This window comes from Lepidochelys kempii, chromosome 1 (genome assembly GCF_965140285.1).
Source record: "Lepidochelys kempii isolate rLepKem1 chromosome 1, rLepKem1.hap1, whole genome shotgun sequence".
In the NCBI taxonomy this organism is placed as follows: domain Eukaryota; kingdom Metazoa; phylum Chordata; order Testudines; family Cheloniidae; genus Lepidochelys; species Lepidochelys kempii.
The window spans coordinates 243,496,871-243,523,291 of record NC_136380.1 but is presented as its reverse complement, the minus strand read 5'-3'; the positions used below and the strand labels follow the sequence as shown (position 1 = coordinate 243,523,291).

Here is a 26,421-nt window from a genome sequence, read left to right as displayed (position 1 = left end):
GTTGCATTGTAAATAAAGACACAAGGGTGAAGCACCAAAGAAGGTGTTGGGACTCTTTATTTGGCTGGCCGGCACAGGCATGAGGAGGTGAAAGCCTGTGCGGACCCTGTGACAGGTCCCCAGAAATAATTTACGCATAGCAAGAAGTATTTAGGGTAATATGCCCACTCTCCCAGGGTCTAATTTATTAAGAAGAACATGAGAATGGCCATACTGGGTCAGACCAAAGGTCCATCTAGCCCAGCATCCTGTCTTCTGACAGTAGCCAGTGCCAGGTGCCCCAGAGGAAATTAACAGAACAGATAATCGTAAAGTGATCCATGCCCTGTTGTTCATTCCCAGCTTCTGGCAAAAAGCACCATCCACCTCTCTAAAGAGCTGCTTTGGCCCTTCTTTAAGTCCAGGAGTTCACAGCCCTCCTGCAAGGGACTGTGTTCTTTATGTCCTGGCCTCCCTAGCTTCCAACTCTTGTCCCCTTAAGTTCAGGGGCTTTCACAGCGTCCCCCACTTCCTAGTGTTGGGTGTTTTGCTTTTAACCCTAGCCTTCCCTTCTGTAGTTCTCCTTCAAGCTGGGCAGGGCGCTAAGGCTGAACTTTTTCCTTAGCAACTAGCTTCAATGGCTCTTTCCCTGACTGGGCTTGGCCCCTCTTTTTTGAGTCACCTGCACCCCCAATCACCTGAGCACTCCTTGACCCTTCCCAGGTTATCTCAAACACCTGTCTGTGCCAGCTGGAAGAAAGAAGAGCCTTGTCTTGCCTACTCTACAAGGCTCCTGGTCTAAGGGCTGTTAAAGGAACAGTAATCTGGACTCTTTTCCTACACTTTCCCTCTCTCAGAAAGTGACTTCCCCAGAACCAACTTCCTCTTCCCAAATGATGACTTCAAGGCCTCCTGGGCACATGGAACAGGATAACTACGTCCTCTGGCCTTAAAAGGCCAGTATGCCATTATAGTGTATCAGTCATTTAAATAATAAAATATCCCTCAAATTAGAAGTTCTGTGCTGCACACAGCAGAAGGAATTTTTCAGTAGTTTATAATTTTTTAATTTAGTCCATTTTTCCATTAAAAATGTCAGGAAACTGGTCTTCAGCAGTGAGTAACCACAGAGAAAGTTTCAGTTTTTAAAGTTCAGGTATTTGAGTTTGCCATGCACAGATAAGCCTCAGGTTATTTTTAAAGCTGAAAAAGTAAATGTGTGCAACTCTGAAAATTCAAAAATTGGTGAAGAGATTATTATCAACTAAGACTAACTCTGCAGTCCTTGCAAGTGACAAAAGTTGATCTGAAACTCTGTGCCTCTCTTTAAAATATGTATAAACTCACCTGTTTCTAATTTTCACTCTATCCCCAAATACTATACCAGCAACAGTATGCATCGGCCTTCATAACAACTAGTGGTCCTTCTCTTCTCTACATATTCTTAGGTTTCAGAGTAACAGCCGTGTTAGTCTGTATTCGCAAAAAGAAAAGGAGTACTTGTGCCACCTTAGAGACTAACCAATTTATTTTAACATAAACTTTCATGAGCTACAGCTCACTTCATCGGATGCATACTGTGGAAAGTACAGAAGATCTTTTTATACAAACAAACCATGGAAAAAATGGGTGTTTACCACTACAAAAGGTTTTCTCTCCCCCCACCCCACTCTCCTGCTGGTAATAGCTTATCTAAAGTGATCACTCTCCTTACAATGTGCTTGATAATCAAGTTGGGCCATTTCCAGCACAAATCCAGGTTTTCTCCCTACCGCTCCCCCCTCCCCCCCAAACCCACTCTCCTGTTGGTAGTAGCTTATCTAAAGTGATCACTCTCCTTACAATGTGTATGATAATCAAGGTGGGCCATTTCCAGCACAAATCCAGGGTTTAACAAGAACGTGTGGGGGGGGGGGGGGGGAGTAGGAAAAAACAAGGGGAAATAGGTTACCTACTTACAACTACAATACCCACCTGCGGAAGTGAAGAAACAGATTTATAGAGCCAGAAGAGTTCCCAGAAGTCACCTACTACAGGACAGGCCTAACAAAGAAAATAACAGAACGCCACGAGCCGTCACCTTCAGCCCCCAACTAAAACCCCTCCAACGCATTATTAAGGATCTACAACCTATCCTGAAGGATGACCCAACACTCTCACGAATCTTGGGAGACAGGCCAGTCCTTGCCTACAGACAGCCCCCCAAACTAAAGCAAATACTCACCAGCAACCACATACCACACAACAGAACCACTCACCCAGGAACCTATCCTTGCAACAAAACCCGTTGCCAGCTGTGCCCACATATCTATTCAGGGGACACCATCACAGGGCCTAATCACATCAGCCACACTATCAGAGGCTCGTTCACCTGCACATCCACCAATGTGATATATGCCATCATGTGCCAGCAATGCCCCTCTCCCATGTACATTGGTCAAACTGGACAGTCTCTACATAAAAGAATAAATGGACACAAATTAGATGTCAAGAATTATAACATTCATAAAGCAGTCGGAGAACACTTCAATCTCTCTGGTCACGCAATCACAGACATGAAGGTCGCTATCTTAAAACAAAAAAACTTCAAATCCAGACTCTAGCGAGAAACTGCTGAATTGGAATTCATTTGCAAATTGGATACTATTAATTTAGGCTTAAATAGAGACTGGGAGTGGCTAAGTCATTATGCAAGGTAGCCTATTTCCCCTTGTTTTTTCCTATCCCCCCCCCCCCGACGTTCTGGTTAAACTTGGATTTAAACTTGGAGAGTGGTCAGTTTGGATGAGCTATTGCCAGCAGGAGAGTGAGTTTGTGTGTGTGTGTGTGTCCCCAGAATAAAAAGGGGGGGGGTGAGAAAGCCTGGATTTGTGCTGGACATGGCCCACCTTGATTACCATGCACATTGAAGGGAGAGTGGTCACTTTGGATGAGCTATTACCAGCAGGAGAGTGAGTTTGTGTGTGTATGGGGGTTGGGGGGTGAGAAAACCTGGATTTGTGCTGGAAATGGCCCAACTTGATGATCACTTTAGATAAGCTATTACCAGCAGGACAGTGGGGTGGGAGGAGGTATTGTTTCATGATCTCTGTGCATATATAATGTCTGCTGCAGTTTCCACGGTATGCATCCGATGAAGTGAGCTGTGGCTCACGAAAGCTCATGCTCAAATACATTGGTTAGTCTCTGAGGTGCCAGAAGTACTCCTTTTCTTTTCACCCCCAAGTCCTCTCCCAGAGTAAGATCAGCCTAGAGAGAGAGGTCCTGGTGGATAACGGGACACTCATGGGCTCCATCTCCTCTCTCCTTCCCTTCAGTGTAGATCAAAGGGTGTCAAGTGGGAAGCAAAGTAGGACTGCTAACAGCTCTCAATCAGACAAGCAAGTAGAGACCTCAAGAGTTCTAGTAGATGACTAACCATCTGAGCTCACCTGTGGCATGTCACACATAGTCCCTTGACCTCTATCCCATTACACACAAAAAGCTACATTAGAGAACGGTAAGGTTGCTAAATCAATCACTAGAGCTTCATGTTCTTTGCAAATGTGACATAAAATGAAAGAGAATTCATAAAAATGAAAAACTCATCCCATAACTGTGGCTCCTATCGCTCTTGTCCCTCAGGGCTACAGGGTGAGTCCCTCTGCAACTCCATCTCCTCTAAGGCCTCCCACTAGAGTGACCAGATGTCCCAATTTTATAGGGACAGTAAGAATATTTGGGGGCTTTGTCTTATATAGGCACCTATTACCCCCCCCTCCCCATGCCCTCTCCTGATTTTTCACACTTGCTATCTGGTCAACCTACCTCCCACACAACTCCTATGGGTAGGACCCTACCCCCGCCTCCAGTGCCATCTAGCCCCCTGTGAGCAGGGTAAAACAAAATAATATGAAATTCAAAAGTAAATGAAAAAATATTTTTAAAATAACAAAAATTTCATGGGATTCTATCAATTGCTCAAAAGCTAGGATATGGTTCAACATATGGCCCCAAACCCACTAACCTACCAACTTCTGCAACACAGGAGGCAGGGGCCTGTAGACAACAACTTTCTTCACTACACAGTCCTGATGCCTCCCCAAAGCGCCATCCATCCTGTGCACTGAATAAGGCAGGGGTCCTCACCTAGCCAGTCCCAGTCTCCCTCACAACACTACTCCAGCTCCTCATCCAGTCTCTGTCTCCCCACACTGGGTCCCAGTCACCTTGCAGCCAGGAACAGCAATTGAAGGCGTAGTCCTACTCAGCCCCCCACATCCTAGGCTGGAGCACGCTCAGGATAGATGGAATTCTCTGAGATGGAATCTTCGCAGAATGTAGCTGCCAAATTCTAACAGGTCTCTACTGACTATGTGCGTATGGAGACTTTTTTGAAAGGCTTATACCTTGGTCAAATATAGGTGTTTTTTCACAGGGACAGCAAAACACACATTTCTGACACAAAGGTCACCCCTGCCAATTTCAATTCCCTGCTCCAATGTATGGAGGCACTAGTACTTCTCAACAAAACAGTTGTAAGAAAAAAATTTAAAATGGGCAAAACAATATATTTTTCTCCTAGTCTGAACCATTTAACCATTTATTCTGAAACTTTCCCAAAACATTCAGCCTGAAGCAGACACCTGACAGAAAATTTAAGTCTAAACAGTTAAACTTGATAAAGTTATAAGCAACTGAAAACAAGATCTTATAATAGAAAATGTTAGGCAATCTTAACTACAAACATTGCTACCTGTTCTGCTTATACTATTTTTACAGAGCATTGTTTTTCCCCCTGTTGGCAAGGCTGCCCCAACTTCTGAGGCATTTGCCTGTGTATATAACACCCACCACCAGCTGTCTCTCTCTCTTGAGAGAGAAACAACCCCATCCCACCCCAGTAAACCATTCCATGGGGAGGGGGATGCAGGTGCTTCTGTTGAGCTTCTTAGCTGTCCCTTAGGAGCTACACCAGAGGCTTTTTGGGGAGGTGGATGTATAGATGAATCATTCTGTACTCCCACCTGGGTCTGTGGTGTCAACAGACCAACCAACATGGCTGACCCCACAGAGAGAGAATATAATAGATGAAAGGGCCTTGGAACACTTGGGAAAAGTCTAAAATCATTTAACTAAAAATCATGCTAGAAAGGACCCAATATGTTTGAGAACCGTGTTTTGAGAGCTGGTTTCTAGTTGATATGCTTTGAGACTGCTCAAGGTTGTTTTTGTTTTGATTTAAAATGTTTGGGTTAAAAGACTAGTGGAGCTCTCTGGAAAAGACAGCTGTGAGCAGCATAGTAGTTCTAAGTTGATGGACTGAGAAGTATAAAACCCAGAATAACTTGAAAAGGGCAGTTTGTCTTGTGTCTCTCTTTTTTTTTTTTTTTTTTAATTTTGCTTCCTCTAACTTTCTGCTCCAACTTAGGGTGTTTAACTTATTCAACCTTAGGTCGTAGTGTTTATCAAATATTATCAATGTACAAAAACCGGTCATACATTTGTGGGTTTGTTTGTTTGTTTTTTGCTCATGTGAGGCTATCTGCATTGTCTCCTTCCCCTGGGAGAGAGGAGGAAACTGTCAGGCTGTAGGATTTCATCTCTGATCTAGCCTTTACAACCTGACCTCAGATGTGCTAGAGAACTCTGCATATCCGAGGAGACAGCCACAACTCCAGCCTGCAGCTGGCAACAGTCACCAGCCAGCTAACAGTGGACCGTTAAAAAGAGCATCTGTTCTTTCTTCCTCTTCTACTTTCCTGTCTTCTTGTTGTTTATATTTGTCAAGTCTGGGTTTTGTTGGGGAAAGTGATCTGACAAAACTCAGTTTTGTAAGTGCATTCAGAAGATTTTGATTGTAATATTTAAGAAAGGGGTTAAGAAACAAAGCTGGTTTGGAAACTTGCAATTTTTCCTGCACACTTACTTACATTAGAAGGTTAAATATTTTACATGAGAAGTGAGCCTCAGACTGTGAAAATAACACTAAGCACTGGTTGTGGGGTGCAAGAGTAACACCTAAATAATCCATAAACCATGACATTTGAACTTGGGAGCTCTGGCAATGGAATCATGAATCTTTCCTCTTTGAGTTGAACTTAAACCATATCACTTGTTTGCTGGTGGTTAGGTGAGGATTTTCCATAATGGCGCTCGTATTAATTAATTCCCCTCAAGAAGGCTGAGTCTTGCTACCACGTAAAACCCACTGTGGTCCTGCCTCTACCCAGAAGGAGAGGTTAACTCTTTCCCTGTCAGTCTCTATCCTAAATTTATACTCCATCATAGAAGCATGTAGCACCTCAGATTCCGTCCTAGCAAAATGGACCAGGGCATCCAACTAACAACAAGATTGATTTTAGAAAACTACATGTAGACTATTTGGATGGCTTTCAAAAGAAGCTTCCAAAACCTCCAGGCTGGGGCCTCTAATACATAGAAAGGTTAAAATACACTGGGTTTTGCTAGTGCGTACAGAGATGCATCTTCAGACAAATGTTGCCAGGATATTACAATCTTTTTTTCTCTTTTACCAACTGACCACAGGTGCTGGAACTAGGGGTGCTGCTGCACTCCCTGGTTTGAAATGGTTTCCATCATATACAGGGTATACAGTTAGGTTCATTGGCTTCCAACACCCCCACTATGCAAATTGTTCCAGGGCACATGCAACTGACCAGTTTTTCTGTCAAGAGACAGCAAGGATCCAATTCTGCAGCCTTAATAATTAACATCTTGTCACTTTGAAAGAAATAGTAGGTGAGATACATTATGCTACAATAAGTATACATTGTGATTTATGCTACTAATGTACACATGTAATATTTCTTCTATTATAACAACTGATGGCTTTGTTAGGAACATAGGAATTGCCATACTGGATCAGACCCATGGAAGTATAAACGAGGAAAGTATAAAAAAAGCCTCAAATCGGTAGAGGTGGGATAATCTGCCTGTCATGAAGATCTTATCCCTAGTAGTTACAGAGACAACACTACGTTCACATATGGTATTAATAATAATGTACTTAATAGCATAATGTATATGGCACTGAATCAATATATATTAAAGCTAGGATGTATTTTGTGCAAGGCTGGCTGGTAACTAGTGCTAAAAATGGAACTACCCCAGGTCAGGAAATAAAGTGAGTGCGTGCAAAGAAGAGACAGAGAGAGAGAGATCATCTTCACAACCCGGCCTGCATAGACCAGTACACGGTAACATTTTAACATAAATTAGAGCTGGTCAGGAAATTGGGAAAAGTTCAAAATTTCTACACACGAATGGGAACAGGAAGTCCAGGGTTTTTTTCTTTTCGCCTACAGTGTTTTTTCATTTCCAACTTTTCCTGTCAGTTCCAACACGTTCAAATAGCAAATCGAGATACGGTCCGCACGCAGAGCCAACATCCGATTCCTAGGTACAAAACACAGCGCCCCGTTCCCCCTTGTGAGGACCGGCCTCCCGCAGGCACCCGCGGCGGGCGCTGAGGACTACGCTTCCCAGAGAGCCTTGCGCAGAGCTGGCCCCGCCGCGCGGCGAGCGGGCCGGGGCGGGCCTGGGCGCCGCAGCGGCTCGGGGTTGGCTGGCGCTGCCGCCCGGTTTGGCTGGGCTCTGTTCCGTTGAGCCGCCGCTGGCGCGTGGGCTCGCGCTTCGGCAGGTGAGGGCGGCGCCCTGGGATCGCTGCTGGGAGGCGGCAGAGGGTGCGGGAAGCGGGGGCCTGGAGGAGGCCAGGGGCTCGGCTCCTGTCGACCCTTCCAGGCTGGTGGGGCAGCAGGGGGCGCTGCTGGGGGCGCGGGGCAGGGACCGGCGGGCGGGGCAGCCCAGGGCAATATGAAATATAGGAAATTTCAGAACTCTAGAAAGTGGAAGGTGTTGGCTCTCAATAGCCATAGGGATGTTTTTTGAGTGAAAAATCTTAAATGTTTCGCAGGTGTTTGGGTCTCCCCTCTCCTCCCCCCCCCCCCAGGAATCTAGGGACCAGTTTCATACAATTGAGAAGGAACTGCAAAAATACTACCCAGACAGTGGTTTTTGAACATCACTGGGCATGTCTGGCACAGCCTTAGTCATTGTTCTAGCAGGGACCCTTATTCTATACAGCTCACTAGAGAGGTGTTCCTATGATTTTCTGTCCTACCTGGCCATATGCTCTCTGCTACTAAAATGTACACTGTTGTCACTTCTGTAGGTGGTGGAGTGAGCACCATGGATTCCTCTCCAGGAATGTCCCCCACCTCCAAAAGGTGAGTATGTCTGCAGCGATCCTCAGACAGTTCCACTGCCTCCCCATTCATTTAGCTTCTAAATTGCTGTCCTGGGACTTGCTCTAACCTCTATCCTATTGCATAGCGCCAATCTTCCTTTTCAACTCGTTACGCTGATATAACGCCAGTGTCCAATCTCTCCTATCCCATAGTGTTATTACTGTTGCTGTAAGAGTCTTCTCCTCTGCATCTCCTCAACTGTACTCTAATTCAAATAATTTAAAACCATTTTTTTACCCATAAATATATTTCTTATTTTCTCCCTTTGCTATTGTTTGTTTATAACTGTATTATTTAACTCTAAAGAAATGTCATTTACAGTTTGTGTGAAAGCTGCTATACAAAATGGTTGTATTAATGTATCTTCAGCACTCATCTAAGAGATCTGGAGATTAAAGATCCTGAATTCCTTGGGTTTCTTATATATCAAAAACCTGATGTGAACAGCAATATTGATAACAGATCCCTAGATGTTCCCATTAGTGTCACCATTACTTTGGTCTCATGCATTCATGAGGCATCTGGCTGGCTCTTGAGGTCTAAGTGTCCAGGCAGGTTCTGGCAATGGATTTGTTTAGAAAATAATTACGTAGTTAAGCTGCTTTCTTATTCTTAGTCCTTTTAGAGTTGACATCTGAAAACCAAGGCAGTCTACTCAACATGGCTACTAAGGGCCACGTTTTCAGAGCGAAGCCTGAGGTCTGTGTACAGATGCACATCCACATACCAAATTTACAAATTAATGATTCACAAAGCACAGTTTTTGTGCCAAAACTTAGAATCACAATCGCATGTGGATTTTGCATGCCGATATATATATGTGATGTTAGGGTATCCCTAAGTATCCTATTTAGGTGCCAAATACACACACATAAAAGTTTCTCTCTGTCCCTCACTGTCAGAGTGTGAGGGTTTTATTTCTGTGCAGCTTAAAAGAAAGGATGCAGTCTCCTGTTGAACCGGAACTTGTAAAATCATTTCTAGCTGCTGTTGGATCAAGGAGCAGTGATAATCCAGTAGGATGCTGAGAATGTACATTAGACTCAGTAGTCAGACATCTTTTCTGATTGAATGGAGTTTTCTTCTCTCCCTCTTCCTCTTTCACTTCAGTGCTCTGATACTGTCACCTCTGACATCTTTCCCTGCAGACTGACATGGCTTATTGGTACCTCACATCTTTTTCCTCTGAGTGTTTATCCTCTATCCAGTGTCTGTTTTTTGTGTGTTTCAGTCTAGCAGCAGACTTGTCTACTACCCCCAGTAACCCTTATTCTTTCTCTGCCCCTGCTTTTTCTCAGATTCCCCCTCCCCAGCAACCTTGTCCCATTCCCCTTGACCCTTCTCTCACAAAAACCACTACCCACCCTTTTCCTCCAACAGGCACCTCCTTTCCTACCACACTTGGGTGAGCAAACAGTTCCACACTAAAGAGACAAGGTGGGCGAGGTAATATGTTTTATTGGACCAACTTCTGTTGGTGGGAGAGACAAGCTTTTGAGCTACACAGAGCTCTTCTTCAGATCTGGGAAAGGTACTAAGACCTTCACAACTAAATACAAGATCAAACAGATAGTTTAGCATAAGTACAGGTTTCAGAGTAACAGCCGTGTTTGTCTGTATTGGCAAAAAGAAAAGGAGTACTTGTGGCACCTTAGAGACTAACCAATTTAGTTAATAAGTAGTTAGCACATATTCTAAGGGACCATTCAAGGTGAAGCAGCCTGTTAACACCCCTGTAGTCATAACACCGAAAGGGGGGTTAGTGGTTTACAGATGGTTGTAATAAGCCATAAATCCTGAGTACCTTTCCACACCTGAGGAAGAGTTCTGTGGAGCTCGAAAGCTTGTCTCTCTCACCAACAGAAGTTGGTCCAATTAAAAAATATTACCTCACCCACATTGTGTCTCTAATATCCAACACTGCTACAATAACACTGCATAGTTCCACATTAAAGCTCTTGTATCTCCAAAATGCCACACATCCTGTTTTAGTAATTTTGAGCTCAGACTGTTGGAGGCAGAGAAGATATGAACTAAATGTACTGTAGTACTACAGCTAAACACAATTTAAAAAAAAAAAAGGTGATATCCTTGAAATCAGATTTTTAACATTATCCTAGTGCAGTTATTGTGCGGAATTCAAACTTTGAGAAAGTAATTCTGCCACAAGAACAGTCACCATTGTAAGGTACAGTAAGCTTGTATGAATGAACGGCCATTGGTTCCTTCTTCTTCATTGTTTTAGCAGCATTTTGTGTGTGTGTGTTTTCCACTATTCTGTCCAGATTGGCAGCCCCCCATGTCTCCTCCAGATATACCAATTCTCCAACTCCAAGTCAGGGGGATTCTACTCCTCTCCCTTCCATCAGCGAGCGCCTGGCCTTCCTCCGTCCCTCCCGGGAGCTGCTGGAATACTATCGCAAGAAGATCGCTGAGTTTGATGAAGAACACGAGGACCTTTTGAAAAGGCTAGAGAGGTACAAAGGAACATATGATGAGCAGGTAAATAGCTTACTAGTGACGGACTACGTATATACACTGTTGGTTGGCAGAGAAAGGGTTAATACTCTCCTTTAGTTGAAGACTTAACATCGCTGACATAATTTATGACGGGAATTGCTGGGGAATGTGGCAGGACTGAGCTGAAGGGGAATCACTATGTCTTGAGTCACTAGAATTGAGTGAATTCTGGCCATCTGGTCTCCCAATTTAGGAGCCAGTGGGAAGAAATGCTGACTGTGATAAGACCTTTTGTTTTAGTTTATTGGGCTCTACTTGTGGGAAGCCTCTACTTATTGGGCTCTACTTGTGGGAAGACTTTACGCTGTTTGCGGTTTTCTTAATCTTTGAACACCGGGTTAGATGTTCACCTGGTCTGTTGCACTACCCTTTTCCTTTGCCCTACACTCCACGGTGGACCTGTGAAGAGTGAATGGTCATTTGGCCAAAATTAATGAGCGTTTTATTGGGACAGACTTTATTTTTATTGCAGTAGCACCTGGGAGCCCCAGTCATGGACCATGACCTCATTGTGCTAGGTGCCGTACAAACGTCATAAAAATGGTTCCTAGCCCAAAGAGCTTATAATCTAAGTAAAAACTATCCTATAAAATGGAGCCTCTTCTAACAAGCCGGATGATCTCCTAATGCCACACTACATCAAGCAGATGTATAGCTGTGTCCTGTAAAATTGGCACTTTTTCTACTGAGGAGGTGTCTGGGAGAGGAGTGATCACCTTTTAAAACATTATACACTGAGCTGCTCATGAATCAGCCATCTCTAAAACAGACTGAGAACCCTCGAGATGTAGGAAATATCTCAGTTGCACATCTGGGTCAAAAGTGGGGAAAGGCGCTAAACACTGCAGGTCTCCCAGGATCCTCTCCTACAGGAATGCTCTTCTGAGAGTTAGTTACTTCTCCCCCATGAAAACCATGATCACTGAGCCAGTTTTGTAATTGGTCAGAACACTTATTATTAAACCCTGCAGTACCCCAACCTTAACCCATGGGAGGTTTTTGAGAATAACATCTAGGATAGGTTGCTCCATCTTGTTTAATACTTCATGATCACTTGGATCGAGGCAGAGCATTGCATGGTGGAAGCTACAGTCTCCATGGGCAGGAGCTTGCTGTTGAAGTCTTCTCCAGACAAGCTGCCAATACTGCCCTCTGCTGGTTAAAGTTTGGTGATCCAATTTAAGAGTCATTTGTGAACTTGGAAGAATTAGTTTCAGTAAATGTTGATAAATTTATTTCAAGGTACACACACAAACAGATGAAAAAAAATATTTCCATCAATGATCAAACTTTACAGATAAGCAAATTAAGAAAAATGCCACTTGAGAACTTATTAGAATTTGATTTAAGGCTGTTTACTTTGTATGTTTTGACATATGATAATTGATGTTTTAATGGTTATAAAGCTTTAATGTTTTGAATCTCAATGTCTGCTGTCATCAGTGTTGTCTGACGTTCCCCATTCCCATAAGCTCCAGCAACTGTGGAAAATTTAAAAGTGATAAAAATTGAAAAAAATGCTTTACAACATAATTTTACTCATTCCTGAAAACTTAAATTGATAAAAAATAAAATTCTGTAGTATTCATCAATTATAAATAAAAACAAAAATCTACCAAGGCTAGTCATTTGACACACTAACAGCTGCTAGTTTTAGATGCAGACTCGGGTCATCTGAGGCAAAAGATGCTCTTTGTCTCTGTTGTCAGTACCATTTTACATGCCCTGTTTTCTCTCCATAGCACAAACTACAGTGGGAAATGCGTCAACGGGAACAGGAGATTGCCGAGTTACAGACGGCTTTGAGTGACATGCAAGTTTACCTCTTCCAGGAAAGGGAACATGTGCTGCGCCTCTACGCTGAGAATGATCGGCTGAAAATCAGGTGCAGGGCTGGAGATGGTGGGGGGAAGAGTTTTCTTCGCTGTTTCTCATGGGTAGGTAGTGTTTCTGGAAGCCACATGAATTAGTAGAGCCATCTTGAAAGCTTTTTGTTCTGTGTCTGTACAGCAGATTGCACAGTGTCCTGCTCTATAACTGCAGCACCTAGGCACTATAGTACAAGTTGTTATTAATCTCGCTATGGGTCTAAAGTCAGTGAAAATGGCAGGTGTGCCACACTTCTGAGGATCAGGCCCAATGCAATCCTCCCAAATGCTGAACTGGACAAAAGAAATGCTGCTGTTGCTCCTCCCTTCTATGCAGATCTACTGTACTGACTATTATACAATTATTACAAACTTCCTTTTTTAAAATGTGAAATGACTGTGCTGCAGGACTCCTAGTCTGCTGTACCAGAGAAACCAAGGATCTTGCTGCAGAACACAGGCCCACAAAACAGGGACTTGGTATAACAAAGAGCGAAAGTTTACCAACGGGTCCGGTTCAATCACAAAATCACCTACTTCAGCTTGGAGGTTCTGGTTTAACTCAACTTGACGTGAGCTTGGCATAATTCTTTAGCTGCATTTCTTCGATGCAGTTTTAGAAGCAGGAAACTCATAGAAAACACAGACCAAAGAGGGTAACTTCTCCGTTTTCCCAGTGCTACCTGTTTTGTCTTCTGGTCAACACCCCCTGTTTGTCTGTGTTAAGGTAATGAGCCTGAATAGGCTCAGCTGCACCAAATTAGCTCTCAGTAGCACATGCCTCTCTAAGATGCTTCTGAACTCCGGATGGGAATTAATCTCAGCAGTTTTTGGTTGGCTTGATGGGGTCTCCTTTTATGTGTGGTGGGTAGTGTTCTTGTGTACCCTCAAACCCTGTATATCCTAAAACCCTGTATATCCATCACATTCCGGATTATCATAGAATCATAGAATATCAGGGTTGGAAGGGACCTCAGGAGGTCATCTAGTCCAACCCCCTGCTCAAAGCAGGACCAATCCCCAACTAAATCATCCCAGCCAGGGCTTTGTCAAGCCTGACCTTAAAAATATCTAAGAAAGGAGATTCCACCACCTCCCTAGGTAAAATTGTGGTGGAATATATGAGCTTCTAAGGCAAAGGAGGTTTCTCAATCTTCTGAAAAGCAGAATAACTACAGGATTGAAGTCTTCCTAACTAGGTCATATTCCCCCTGGACTATGAGCTTTTATTAATAAATTCACAGTCCATGTCCTTTCAGTATCTGCCATCCCTATATAAGCCCATGTATGACTATCAGGCAGTTCTAAAAGGGGAATTCCTCAGTGCACCAGCAGAATGGAAACTCCTCCCATGCATCTTCAGTGTTAACTGGGTCTCTTGCAGTCTGGCTTAAGGACAACATTGTCTCATGGGCTGTGACCATCTGAAGAACAGGTTAGAGCTGCTCGTTTAACTACAGTAACAAACCTCTAGAGAGAGTACAGGCTTGATGTATTTTGGAATAGAAATGTGCTGATGCTTCTCCATGAATTCCAGGGAGCTAGAAGACAGAAAAAAGATTCAGCATCTCTTGGCTTTGGTGGGAACAGACACAGGAGAAATTACGTATTTTCATAAGGAGCCTCCACACAAGGTAAGACCATTCATTGGGAATGCCCGTTTGCCACCTTTCTGGCAGACTTTGCTTTGGGTTCAGCCCCTAGAAGCTCTACGCAGTGAGTTGCCAGAAAATGTGGATGTTTGAAATTCAGCTGGCTTTGTGTTGGTCTGATACACACTGTAATAAACTAGCGCTGGGACTCGAGACACAGAGTGAGGCCTTCCCACTGTCTTGGTAGTTAGTGTTGGGAAATCTGGGTTTCATTTCCTGCGCAGGAGAGCTGCAAAGGAAGTATGTTGTCCTCCAGGAGAGTAAGTGTGCCAAGTTTCAAGAGTGGTGACTCTCGGCAGCATTGTATAGGGGATCTGAAGTTGGGTGTATGTAGTCCCGTTTGACCAGAAAGGTCACAGCTGTGATGCACGGCATGAAGGGTGGGCAAAAAGCAGGGCCTCCCATGATGTGAGGGTGCAGAGTGAGACTTGAAATAGTGGGCCAGATTCTCTACTGTTGTCTAGTCCCTCCTGCAGGCTGCCAAGGTGGTGCCCAGCAAGCCTATATAGGCTTCTTCTGTGTATGTAATTGCCTATTCATTTCTTTAAGTAGTGTGTTGCTTGTTTTGGGGCTTGCCCATGCAGGCTGGGCTTCTGTCCCCCATCCTCTCTCCCCCACCCCTTTTATTTATTTATGTATTATTTTGTTTTTAATTTCCCGCCAGAGAGCGTGATTGGCTCCCGGTTGTGTAATCTGCTTTAAAAAAAAAAAAAAGCTTTAAAAGGCTGCTTGCTGCCATCTTCACTGCTCAGGTTGTGCAAAAGTCCCGGAAAGCAGCCCTGAATTTCCTTTGTGTGTGGGAGCTTTCAGTTGGTTCGGATAGTTTAACTGGCCCTGGCAGAGGCAGTGGGAAAGGGACATGTCCAAAGCTAATTCCTTACTGGCATATTTGTGTCTTGGGGGATTGTGGCCAGCTGGTGCAAATGCTGGAGCTGGAGCCATTGCAGAAGCACCATGAGAACGAGGGAACTGTATCAGCTCCCTGATGGCTGCTTTTTCTTCTTGCATTGAGTGGATCTCAGCACACAAGGTAGATCTGGATCAATAGCTGCACCAAGCAGTTAGTTCTTGCCTTTGATTTCTTCCTGGGTTTAAGTGTATGGGTATACGTAGATTTGTTATACATATGTTTCGCAGTGCACCAGTTGGCAAGAGGGTAAGTGGAGGAAAAAAAGCACACTGTTGCTCTTCCTTTCCCTCCCACATCTGAATGCTGGATCTTCTGCTAAAGGCCTTGTCAAGGTTCCTTCCCCACTCTGAACTCTAGGGTACAGATATGGGGACCTGCATGAAAACCTCCTAAGCTTACTTTTACCAGCTTAGGTTAAAACTTCCCCAAGGTACAAATTATTTTACCCTTTGCCCTTGGATTTCCACTGCCACCACCAAACTTTATCTGGGTTCCTGAAAAAACGTAGTTTGGACACGTCTTTCCCCCCAAAATCCTCCCAACCCTTGCACCCCACTTCCTGGGGAAGGTTTTGGTAAAAATCCTCACCAATTTGCATAGGTGACCACAGACCCAAACCCTTGGATCTTAGAACAATGAAAAAGCATTCAGTTTCCTTACAAGAAGACTTTTAATAGTAGTAAAAAAAAGAATCACCTCTGTAAAATCAGGATGGTGAATACCTTACAGGGTAATTAGATTCAAAACATAGACAATCCCTCTAGGCAAAACCTTAAGTTACAAAAAAGACACACAGACAAGAATATTCATTCTATTCAGCACAGCTATTTTCTCAGCCATTTAAAGAAATCATAATGTAACACATACCTAGCTAGATTACTTACTTAAGTTCTAAGACTCCATTCCTGTTCTGTCCCCGGCAAAAGCATCACACAGACCCTTTGTTTTTTTCCCTCCTCCCAGCATTTGAAAGTATCTTATCTCCTCATTGGTCATTTTGGTCAGGTGCCAGCGAGGTTACCTTTAGCTTCTTAACCCTTTACAGGTGAGAGGAGCTTTCCCCTGGCCAGGAAGGATTTTAAAGGGGTTTACCCTTCCCTTTATATTTATGACAGGCTTGATCCTGTTCCCATTGAAGTCAGTAAAGACAGGACCAATCCCCAATCATTGAGAACTATACAATGGCGGAAGAGGTGGAAAATGTGATGTTCAAGCAGCCCCATCGCAGTGGGCATCTGCTCTCAACACTGATATTCCTTTTGTAAATGTCCTTACCTTGCTCCTGCTGCACCGATGGGCATGCTGCTCTTTTAAGTCTCTTCCCACCCTTCTAGTATTCATTCTTGATGCGTGGGCTCAGAGAACAGAATGCAGAACGTTCAGGTAACAGATCTGTTTTTGCTCCTGTAGGTCACCGTTCCTCAAAAACCAATCAAATCGAGGGATCCACATGAACGGAGCAATACTTACACTTCCAGAACAGGTACCCCAAAAGTGACTTTCCATACCAGCCAAAAGACAAGTACTTGGAGGGTGGCTGAATATCACGATAGTGCTGGATGTGTGAAAAGCGTGCAGTCGCCATGAGCTCCCCAAAGCCAGTGCTAGAATGTTTCCTGCCGTGACTTCTGCTGGAAGATGCTGTGGTGCAGTAGCTGCAAGCTCTTCCTTTCCTTCAGGGCAGCCAGCACATCTACAATATTCCCTGCTGGGCAAAGTCTCACGCATAGGCTCGGAGAAAGGAGTGGAGTAGTTATCTCAATTAATCTTGTTCTCTGCAGCAGGCACTAAAAGAAGCACATCAAAACCAGCAGCAAAAGGAGAGAAACCAGAAAGTCCTGAGAGATATCACAGAGACAATCAAACACTCTTACTGCAGGTAAAAAAGCATTTACTGCTCAACAGATGCAACTTCTGCCCATGCATGGTGTGACACGGGTGCCTTCACTGGAAATGGCAAGGTCAGGGCATGCTGCAAAAGGGAGAACAGATTTTCCCAAAGACCGGTGGTTAACACTCACCAACCAGTCACAAACTGCTGCTGATCCCTACATTGGTTATCAAGAAAAAGGGGGGAGGGGGGGACATGGGAATCACACAGCCCCCTTACTGCATTCCAGTTCTCTGGCTCCCAATCAGCACCTTGGTCCAGTACGAGGAGTTATATCAAAACTCTGCTCACATATACAAAATGTTCTTCTGACCTGAAGAGACAGCCACCTTACCACGTCAGTGTAGGTTTGGATCTTACCCAAAATACCACCCTGCCAGCAAATCCTTTAGTGTCTAAAACTAAAGATTTATTATAAAAGAAAGAACAAGATGAGTTGTTAAATGGTAAAGCAATTTGGTACATACAACAGACTACAAAGTCCATATTGTATCAGGTTTTTAGCAGTGTTGGTGAGTGTGCTGGCTTGAAAGTCCCTCTAGAACATATCCACAGCTTGGATGGGTCGTTCAGTCCTTTCTTCAGAGCTTCAGTTATAGAAAATTTACTCCAGAGGTCGGAAGCGGAATTGAAGACAAAATGGAGAAGATTCATAATGCCTTTTATATTCTTTTGCCATGAAGCTTGCACTTCCTGTGTTCCAAACACAAGTTTCACAGCACATGGAAAAACTTTAGAGTTTTCTGTCTTAGGCATGCCCATACATGGCTTCCTGGCTCATCAGGTGTGGTCCCTGATCTTTTAATGGGTTTATTATACAGCTGATGTGAGCTGTAGCTCACGAAAGCTCATGCTCAAATAAATTGGTTAGTCTCTAAGGTGCCACAAGTACTCCTTTTCTTTTTTCATAATACAAAGGTGATACAGTTTGCCAAGTATGATAATCTGGTTTATGTTTATAACATTTTTGCAGTTACATCACATGGCGTATCTGATCAGATTCCTTGCAATTTTATAATATTGGTGTTCCACATATTCCATACAGCGTCACACATGGGTTTATACAACAGCCAAACATGCTGCTTTCCTATGCCCTCTATCCTTACACTGGGCATGCCCATCTCCACTTTATGCTTCCCTGGCAATGCCTCCCACTTACTCCCAATCTATTTAGCTCTCTCTGCAATGGATTTACAAGGGCAGTAAGATTGGCATGAAACAAGAAAAGCTTTTGGGTGATGAGAGCCCCAGGGCTGCTCTAAATTGCAACAGGGGCCAGAATTAGTGATGCACAAAAGTGACTTAAATTCACCTTTGCCCCATCACTTTCCTTCCTGTGCCCAATGCAGGAAATGAATGAAGAATCTGGCCCACCTTCTGTAAAGTGTGCCTCTCACATGGGATAGGGAAATCTGTTACAGGAAACTTCTAGATCTCCAAAGTAGATTGCTCCTAACTTCAAGGCCTGCAGAGAAATTAGACCTATATAATATAGCATTATAGGGCAGGGGGTGTTTTCTCACTGTGTCTGTGCCTAATCTGGAATTTAAACAGGGCTCTCAAGCAGCATGCCTGGTGTATGATCTCACTCTATGCCTTCCCTGTGTGCCAATCCAGGTGGAGGCCCTGCAGGCTCAGATGGAAGAGCAGACCCGGTTATCCAAAGAGCAGCTTGATGCACTGCTAGAGGACAGGCGGATTCACGTAGAGGAAGTGCAGGTCCAGCATCAGAGGGACCAGGACAAGATCAAAACCCTGACAGATAAGTGAGTGCAAGAGAATGGTTCTGGTTTAATCGTGGCAGGAAACCCAAAATATAAATATCACCTATAGGTTTGCAACCTAAGGGCTTGGCTACACTTACATTTTATAGCGCTCTAACTTGCTGGCTCAGGGTGTGAAAAATCACCCCCCTGAGCGCAGCAAGTCAGAGCGCTTTAAAGCGCTAGTGTAAATGGGCTCCGAGCGCTGGGAGCCGGGCTGGGAGCTAATCCCCTCGTGGAGGTGGGTTACCAGGAGCGCTGGGAGAGCTTTCTCCCAGCACTCGCGCACAACCGCACTTGCACTTCAAAGCGCTGCTGCAGAAGCACTCCCACGACAGCGCTTTGAAGTTTTCAGTGTAGCCATGCCCGAATAGGCAGAAAAGCAGAGTATTTGGTCAGTTGCTTTGTATGTAATTGATTGAATAAACTAAAAATCCTCTTTCATCCCTGGAGAACTTGGCCCTTGAAAGTATGCGAGGGAAGCTCCTGGCCTCTCTCATCCCATGCCCACTCCAACTCCCAGTGAGAGTACAGGTGAATGATGAAGGGAATTGGGGAAGTCAGTGATATTATTACTTTAGTTCAATCCCTGTCTTCAGGCTCCATCAGACTCAAAACCTGCTGTATGAGAGCACGCGTGACTTCCTTCAGCTGAAGTTCGATGCACGAGCCAATGAGAAATCATGGATGGCAGAGAAGGACTGTCTGTTGAGGAAGCTTGATGTAAACAGGGATCAGCTTATCATCAGCAGGGAGCCAGAGAGAGAGAAGAAGAAGAAGGAGAGAGACATCAAGCCGATTTCTCAAGCAGAGAGTGAAATGTGGAAAGCACAGAGTGGAGAACTCAAGGTAATTGCTGTTCCCTTGGAAAAGAAATCCACCTGTTTATGGATGGAGGTTTGAGAGAGTCTAGGATTGGATCTCACCATGGTACTTTACGGAGAAACTGGTGTTCCCTGTTTTAGAGCGGGAATTCTCCATCCCAGGATACATTTGTTATGCTGACTGAGGCATAGAAAGATGCACTTTACAGGGAATGTTGTTGCTTATTAACTTTAAAGAGAAAATGCTATGAAGCCAGAACTCTGTTAGTTTATAATGGCGCTTCACGGGGTTTTGTCTCACAAGACTAATATCCCCCCCTCCTTCCACACCCAAAACAAGCATGTAGCTCCTCAGCTTGTTCCACCTGCCAAGTGGCATATCGTTGCACAGCTCTCAAGCTCTTTATTAGGACTAGATATTTCCAAGCACGAAATGGGCAACCATCCTTTGGAATAAATTCTGCTGACTGTTTGTAGTAAGAACACTCTGTGTTTTGCCTGCTGTTGTGAGAACACTGCTTTTTTGGGAATAATGCCACTCACAATTCTGCTGCTCCCATCCAGCTGTCAGGTTTTTTTTCTTCAGCCACTAATGTACTTGAAGGGAGAACCATGGGAACTTGTACTGCCCTCATATTACATGTACCCATAATAGTTTACTAACCACAGTATATACCTGAAGTAATTCCTTTATCCACCATTGAAATGCAGCCACCTCTGAGATGGAGAGCAGCAATCAAACAGAGGTGAGATGGGGAATTTTTGACTGAGGACAGTGGGACCAACCCTTGCTTTTTTTTGTTTTTTTTTTTTTTTTTTAAAAGGGTTGTGGGTTCTAATGACTACATGGTGGCTAGAACCATGTTTGTTTTGTATTTTAATGTCTCATCTGAACAGAGTTGATCCTGTAATTTGAAGGAGTTTTGGCATTCTTAGATCTCTAATCTTTCTTGTCTGGCTACCTGCACCAACTCCAATTTCTAGGGTTACTCATTTGGTTATTTTCTGTCATGATATCTCCACCAAAGAGCACTCACAGAGTTGTGACAATTTTCTTGCGTCCCACCTTTGTTCTTTAGGGAGGGAAGTGCTGTGTGTACTGGCTACCTGCCTCCAGCATCTATTAATGCTAATTCTTTCTCCTGGGCTCCAGTCCTTACAGGAGCAGCTAACACAAGTGCATCGATTGGCAGATATGTACCGAGAGCAGTGTGTTGCTCTGGAGGGTGAGCTGGCTAGAATTCGTGAAGAAGGAGATGTTGGCCGAGAGCTTTTCAAGGTAACTCCTCTGTCTGCTGCTGCGGGATGGGTTTGCAGCCTCTTGGGGCTGTCTGATTTCCCCTTCTCCATATTCATGTTTGTTTGATGGTGCCCTTCCCTTCAAATTCTATTGTGCTTTCCTATCCCCAGGAGCGCTCAGAGAAGATGGGGAAGCGTTTGCGGCTAATGACCCAACGATATGAGGCCCTGGAGAAACGGCGTAGCATGGAGGTGGAGGGCTTCAAGAATGACATCAAGCAACTTAGACAGAGGTTGAAGGACATAGAGAAACAGCTCTTCAAGGTAATAATTGATCATCTTTGGGGCAAGGGCTGAGATGGTATTGGCCCAGCGGGTGGGGGGAGAAGTGTCAGGGTTGAATATTCAAATCTTTGGAGCCTAAGTTATTGGAAATTCCTGTTTTTTCTTACTTGGGCCTTTAGAGACTTGTAACATATGGTACCTTTCAGTGTTATGGAAAGTTACAGGTTATATGTATATTGTGAAGAGAAAAATATTCATAGTTGTTAATTGAATAGGCATCCAGATTACTAGAGATTGGTGTGATTATACAGTGGATGTAGTTAAGACACCTAGTTATGCTACTTCTTTAAGGCTTTTCATCTGCTATCTCCAAGCACTTTACAAAATCTGATTCTCCCAACACAATTGTGAGGCAAGTAAGTATTAACTGCAGAAGTATATTCTGTATGGAGTGTTGCAGACCTGTTTGGCTTTTCTCCTGACAGTTCTAGATATTGATTCTGCTCTTAGTGAAGTCAGTGAGAGCTTTGTCATCAAGCTCAGTGGGAGCAGACCTGAGTACTTGGTGCAAAGAATTAGGGCTCAAAGTGCAGAAGTAAGTTCAGCTGGTCATACATTGAATATAATGACTTCAGGAATATCCTGCTTAGCAAGGGTTATTCAAATGATACCACAAGAAATGGTTAACCTGCAGAAAAGAAAAGGAAATGGTTAATCAAATCCACGTCAATACCTAGTTAATTATTTCAGCCTAATTGTATTGTCCTATTCTTATTACATCCATGACCACAAGGGGGTGCATTAATAAAATACAACATACAGGCTAGACCAATGGTTCCCAAACTGGGGTTCCGTTGGGGGGTTCGCAGAACGTTACAGGGGGTTCACCAGAAAAATTTCACTAATGGCGGCCAGAGGACCCCGGACATTGGAGGCAGCAGGTGGGACCTGGTTGCGGGGCCGCCAGCCCGAGCCCCAGCAGTCTGCGGGGCTGGCAGCCCGAGCTCAGTGGAGCTCAGTTGACCGGGGTGATCGTGGGGCTCCTACTGCTGGACCCCACTAGAGTGCGGAGCTGGCAGCCCAGACCCCGGCGCAGGGCCAGTAGCCTGAGCCCTGTATGGGAAGGGCGGCAGCTGAGACCGCAGGTGGCAGCTCAGACCTCTGTCCTTGTCAGACAGGGGAAGTTGGCATCGAAGGTAGAGTGAGCAGGGGCCACGCTGTATGTGGGGGGTGGTCCAAGCTAACTTGTCCCTTGCAGGGCACCCTCCTAGGGACGGACCTTGTGGCGGAAGTAAAGCTGTTTGGAAAACAATCAAACTGAGTGTTTCAGTAATCTTCATGACTTCCTGGCAGAACATAAACTTCAGTTGGATCAGTGCAATAAAACCAATATAATTGCACACCTAAAAGGACTTTGCACAACTTTCAGGGAATACTTTCCAGCTATGTCAGGCGATAATGACTGGATCTGCAACCCTTTTGAGGATACCACTTTCTCAACACCGATATTGAACACTGAGGAAAAAGAGAAATTGATTGAGATGTCCTGTGATTACGAACTGAAAAGGAGTTTCAGAAATCTGTCATTGATCAACTTTTGGCTGAGTTTAAGAAATGAGTACCCCCTTCTGGCAGAAAAAGCTGCTGTAGTTTTGTTACCATTTTCAACAACATACTTATACGAGAAAGCGTTTTCTTCCTATGCACATCTGAAAACCAAATACAGAAACAGACTTGATACCGAACCAGACCTGAGACTTTCTTTCTCCAGTGGTTCCAGACTTCCAAGAGTTATGTAGAACAAAGCAAGCGCATCCATCACACTGAGAAAATATACACATAAATCCCTGGAAATATTCCTTTTTAGGAGGGGGTTCACAAGATTTTACAATTTAGTGAAATGGGTTCGCGGGCTGTTAAAGTTTGGGAACCACTGGGTTAGACATAACAACCATGATCCTAAATCATTCTGGTTATTCTACATCAAAAAGAACTATTCGATAACCAAATGCAGTCTTCTGCCAAGGCAAGAAGATATCCTCACTACCACCTGTAGAGGATGTCTCCTGAGACTACGATTGAGACTTAAGTACAAAAAAGCTGGGTAATAAATATATAATTTGTCACATTTTAATGAGTCCTTTTAAATTATACTGGAAATGATTTGTTAAACAGCTGACCATTTACTGATACGTTTCAGGTTACACTTTAGAGATCCCTCTTCCATTGCACTGGTAGGACACCCCCATGATACTAACAAGACACTTCCATTATCTACACTCCATCCTAGAGCTTCGTTCCATGTATGATGTCAGGGCAGCTCAGACACACTGGTTGTAGTTCCCCTTGCTAGGTACAATGAATCTCCTTGGACAGGATTGCTCTCTTCATAATTTTCTCCAGATCATACACCACATACCAAGTCTTTCTGGTTTGTTTTTTTTTCCTCTCTCTAGGTGACCATGAACATTGGCCCAGACCAGGACCTTGCAATTCTGCATGAGGTCCGCCAAGGGAACAGACGAACAAGGAAAATTCAAGGGGAGCTAAGAAACCTAAAGGCAAAAATCTATGGTTTGGAGAACGAGTTACGGATCTGCTGACACAGATGTATGACCCAGCACAACGGTGCACAGAACATGACCAGTGCTAGACTAGGAAGGTCACATTCTCAAGGAAAACTTCCATAAATCTGCTTTCCAGCATCCTGTGACAGAAGCTTAAGAACACGTAACCTGCTGTGAATCAACAGTATATCAGTGTGCTGTGGGGCTTGGATAGTTTGTGGAATTTAATGCTAGGTTGCAGGGGGGGGGCATTACTTTCATCTTAGCATGCCTTGCTCTACTACCTTTCCTAATAGATGAGATCATTTGTAGATTGTATCGAAGTCCTCTTGTAACTTATATAATGTTTCCATAGGACATGGTTACAGCCTGGAGGCACCTTCACCTACTATGAGCATAGGGCAAAATGTACTGTTGTCCAGAATGCAGCCAAACACAACAAAAGCTACATGTGTAACTAATAATCATGGAGAGGAACTAGTCCTCCAGGACTCAAGTGTTCTCTCCTGTTGCTGTTCTAGAAGTGAGGGACTGTATAAGGCCCTGTTCTACAGTAATGGGAACTGTATTAAGAAAAGCAGTTTTTAAACAAAGACAAACCCTAACCCTAAACATTATTATGATGTCTAATGCACCCAGGACATAATTTGCATTTTCTAAACAAGATACCTACTTAATCTAGAAAGTGTCTATTTAATTCTGCCTAAACACTCTGAAGTCCTATATATCCAGGGCAGCATAACCGTGTTTTCAAATTGCTTCTCTTCCCATGATTCTCTGCCAGCCTGGACAGGCCAGAAAGGGAAACATTCACATTATGAAGCTCTTTCTTTTGTGAGATCTCTTCTCAAACCTCCACCAACCTTCTCTTACCCCCCACTCCAAAGCTGTGTCGCCTCTAATGCCTTTTTTCCCTCAAAGGTCCCACTCTAGGCACCATCAGTTCATCTCCCCCAGTGGTGGAAATCCTGATATAGACCAGCCATTGCCCTTTTAACTGCCAGTGTTGTCTAACCCTACAGCTCTGAACAACACAGTGGCTAAACTACTAGCAGCCACTGGCACCTCTCACTGCTGAGGGATATAAATGGGCAATAACAATGGTGGAAAACTTCTGAAGGAGCATAAAGGCTAGAGCAGTTGAGGCCAGAGAGCTTGTTGTTTATACTATAAATACAACCCTGGTTGCATGACCCTTGTCCCCAAACCAACTAACAAGATGATTTCAGTTTGGAGTATCGGCTAGACCTTAGCAGTAGTTTGTAACTAGTCTAAAGCCTAGTTGTATTTGCAGGGTATACAGTCCTTTATTTGTAATCCAGCATATTGTAACTTAAACTCACCACCTTACTTCTTCCTACACACAAACTAAGGGAAGAAGACTTACCCTGTTTATAAAGATGTCTCAGTGCTTTGATAGAGTTTCTTGTTGTAACTCTATACCATTCTTGCCAAATGTGATGCCAGAAAGCTGATCCCTTTCTGGGATTTCTGGCATACCCCACCAGGGCCATGAATTTATTTTTTTTTACTGGACAAAGAATCAATTTTTGTGATTTTTATTTTTTTTAATTTTTGTAATCCAGACTTTTACAATTAAAAATGAAGTTGGAAGATTCCTTGTCAAGGGGTTCCCTTTCTTCTCTCTTTGAAGGGTGTGGCTAACACAGGTGCCTCCTCCCCGTTCCAGTCAGATCTACTGCTAGCACTCCTGGGATAACTATAGCCAACCTTAGTCAGGCTGGTGGGTGGTAGCCAAAGTGGGTCCTGGCTCATACTGTGTGTGAGAGGAAGGTGAGGCAAAGGGTCCTCTTGCACTGGTGCATTCTCTTTGTAACAGGCTTGCTGCGTCTGACAATACCTGCAAATTAACCAGGTGAGTGGGGGCATATTCCTGTGGGTAGAGGTCCTAATAGTCTCACCTTACTAAACAAGAGTTCCCTTAAGTCAATGGGAGTTCTCATATGCTCTCACTGTGAGTTAGGATATCAAAATCTGGCTCCTGGTGGTCTTACTGCAGCACACTGTGTAATGGAATATTAACTGCTTGTGCTGCAGCTTCCACCTACCTTAAGTTTTTGCTCATAAGAAGTCAGCACAGCAGTTTCCTGAGCTTTGTCAATTTGTCAAATTCCTCCGAGTTAAGGAATTGCTCATCGCGTTTGATATTTGCATTTCTTCACATGACAGCCAGTAGATGCACGTTGTTTAATCCCGGGTTATTTAAATACATGTTTCTCTCTTCACAGCTCCCTATTTCCAGTACTGAATGTCATGTGAAAGGCAAAACCCAGCAGCGAGGCAATGGCCCTGTGCGTACGGCAAAGCAAACCTCATGGTACTGCTGTGCTACCAAGGCATCTATCCAGCAAAACCCAAGTGCTGCCCAAGCTAAGTGAGCTGTAGCTCACGAAAGCTTATGCTCAAATAAATTTGTTAGTCTCTAAGGTGCCAAAAGTGCCACTCCTTTTCTTTCTATTTTCAGTGTGTCCCTGGGACGTGAACCCCTCCCCGCTGCAAAAGTTATACTAATGTTGACTCTGTAAATCCCTTTCTTTATTTTGGAAACTGTCATAGGTCACCTCCAAGGGCAGAAGGCACAAAGTGTTACTTTTGTTTTTCCTATATCTGATAAATTCATGTGATGTATATTTAAAAGCATTGCTTCCAATGT

General features: G+C 44.0%; 1 protein-coding gene across 8 annotated transcripts; it reads left to right on the top strand.

Annotated features, from left to right (window-relative positions):
- Positions 1 to 7,503: 7,503 nt before the first annotated feature.
- Positions 7,504 to 25,363, top strand: CCDC77 (coiled-coil domain containing 77). Of its 8 annotated transcripts, none has more exons than XM_073320823.2 (12): positions 7,504 to 7,621; positions 8,153 to 8,207; positions 10,541 to 10,730; positions 12,491 to 12,633; positions 14,154 to 14,250; positions 16,589 to 16,661; positions 16,960 to 17,057; positions 18,687 to 18,835; positions 19,432 to 19,681; positions 20,810 to 20,935; positions 21,067 to 21,219; positions 23,637 to 25,363. In XM_073320823.2, the coding sequence occupies exons 2-12, from the start codon at positions 8,170 to 8,172 to the stop codon at positions 23,781 to 23,783; spliced, it is 1,464 nt and encodes a 487-aa protein (XP_073176924.1). In that variant the 5' UTR covers positions 7,504 to 7,621; positions 8,153 to 8,169; the 3' UTR covers positions 23,784 to 25,363. The 8 variants fall into 8 exon arrangements, with proteins under 8 accessions (XP_073176924.1, XP_073176916.1, XP_073176890.1 ...); XM_073320815.2 differs by having other exon boundaries at positions 10,514 to 10,730; positions 16,963 to 17,057; XM_073320789.2 differs by having other exon boundaries at positions 10,514 to 10,730.
- The last annotated feature ends 1,058 nt before the right edge of the window (positions 25,364 to 26,421 follow it).

Coding starts and splice junctions, on each gene's coding strand:
- CCDC77 (XM_073320779.2), top strand. CDS start 8,110: ATGCTCTCTGCTACTAAAATGTACACTGTTGTCACTTCTGTAGGTGGT. Junction 14,251..16,588: donor ATAAGGAGCCTCCACACAAG/GTAAGACCATTC, acceptor TTGCTCCTGTAG/GTCACCGTTCCTCAAAAACC. Junction 20,936..21,066: donor TTGGCCGAGAGCTTTTCAAG/GTAACTCCTCTG, acceptor TCCTATCCCCAG/GAGCGCTCAGAGAAGATGGG.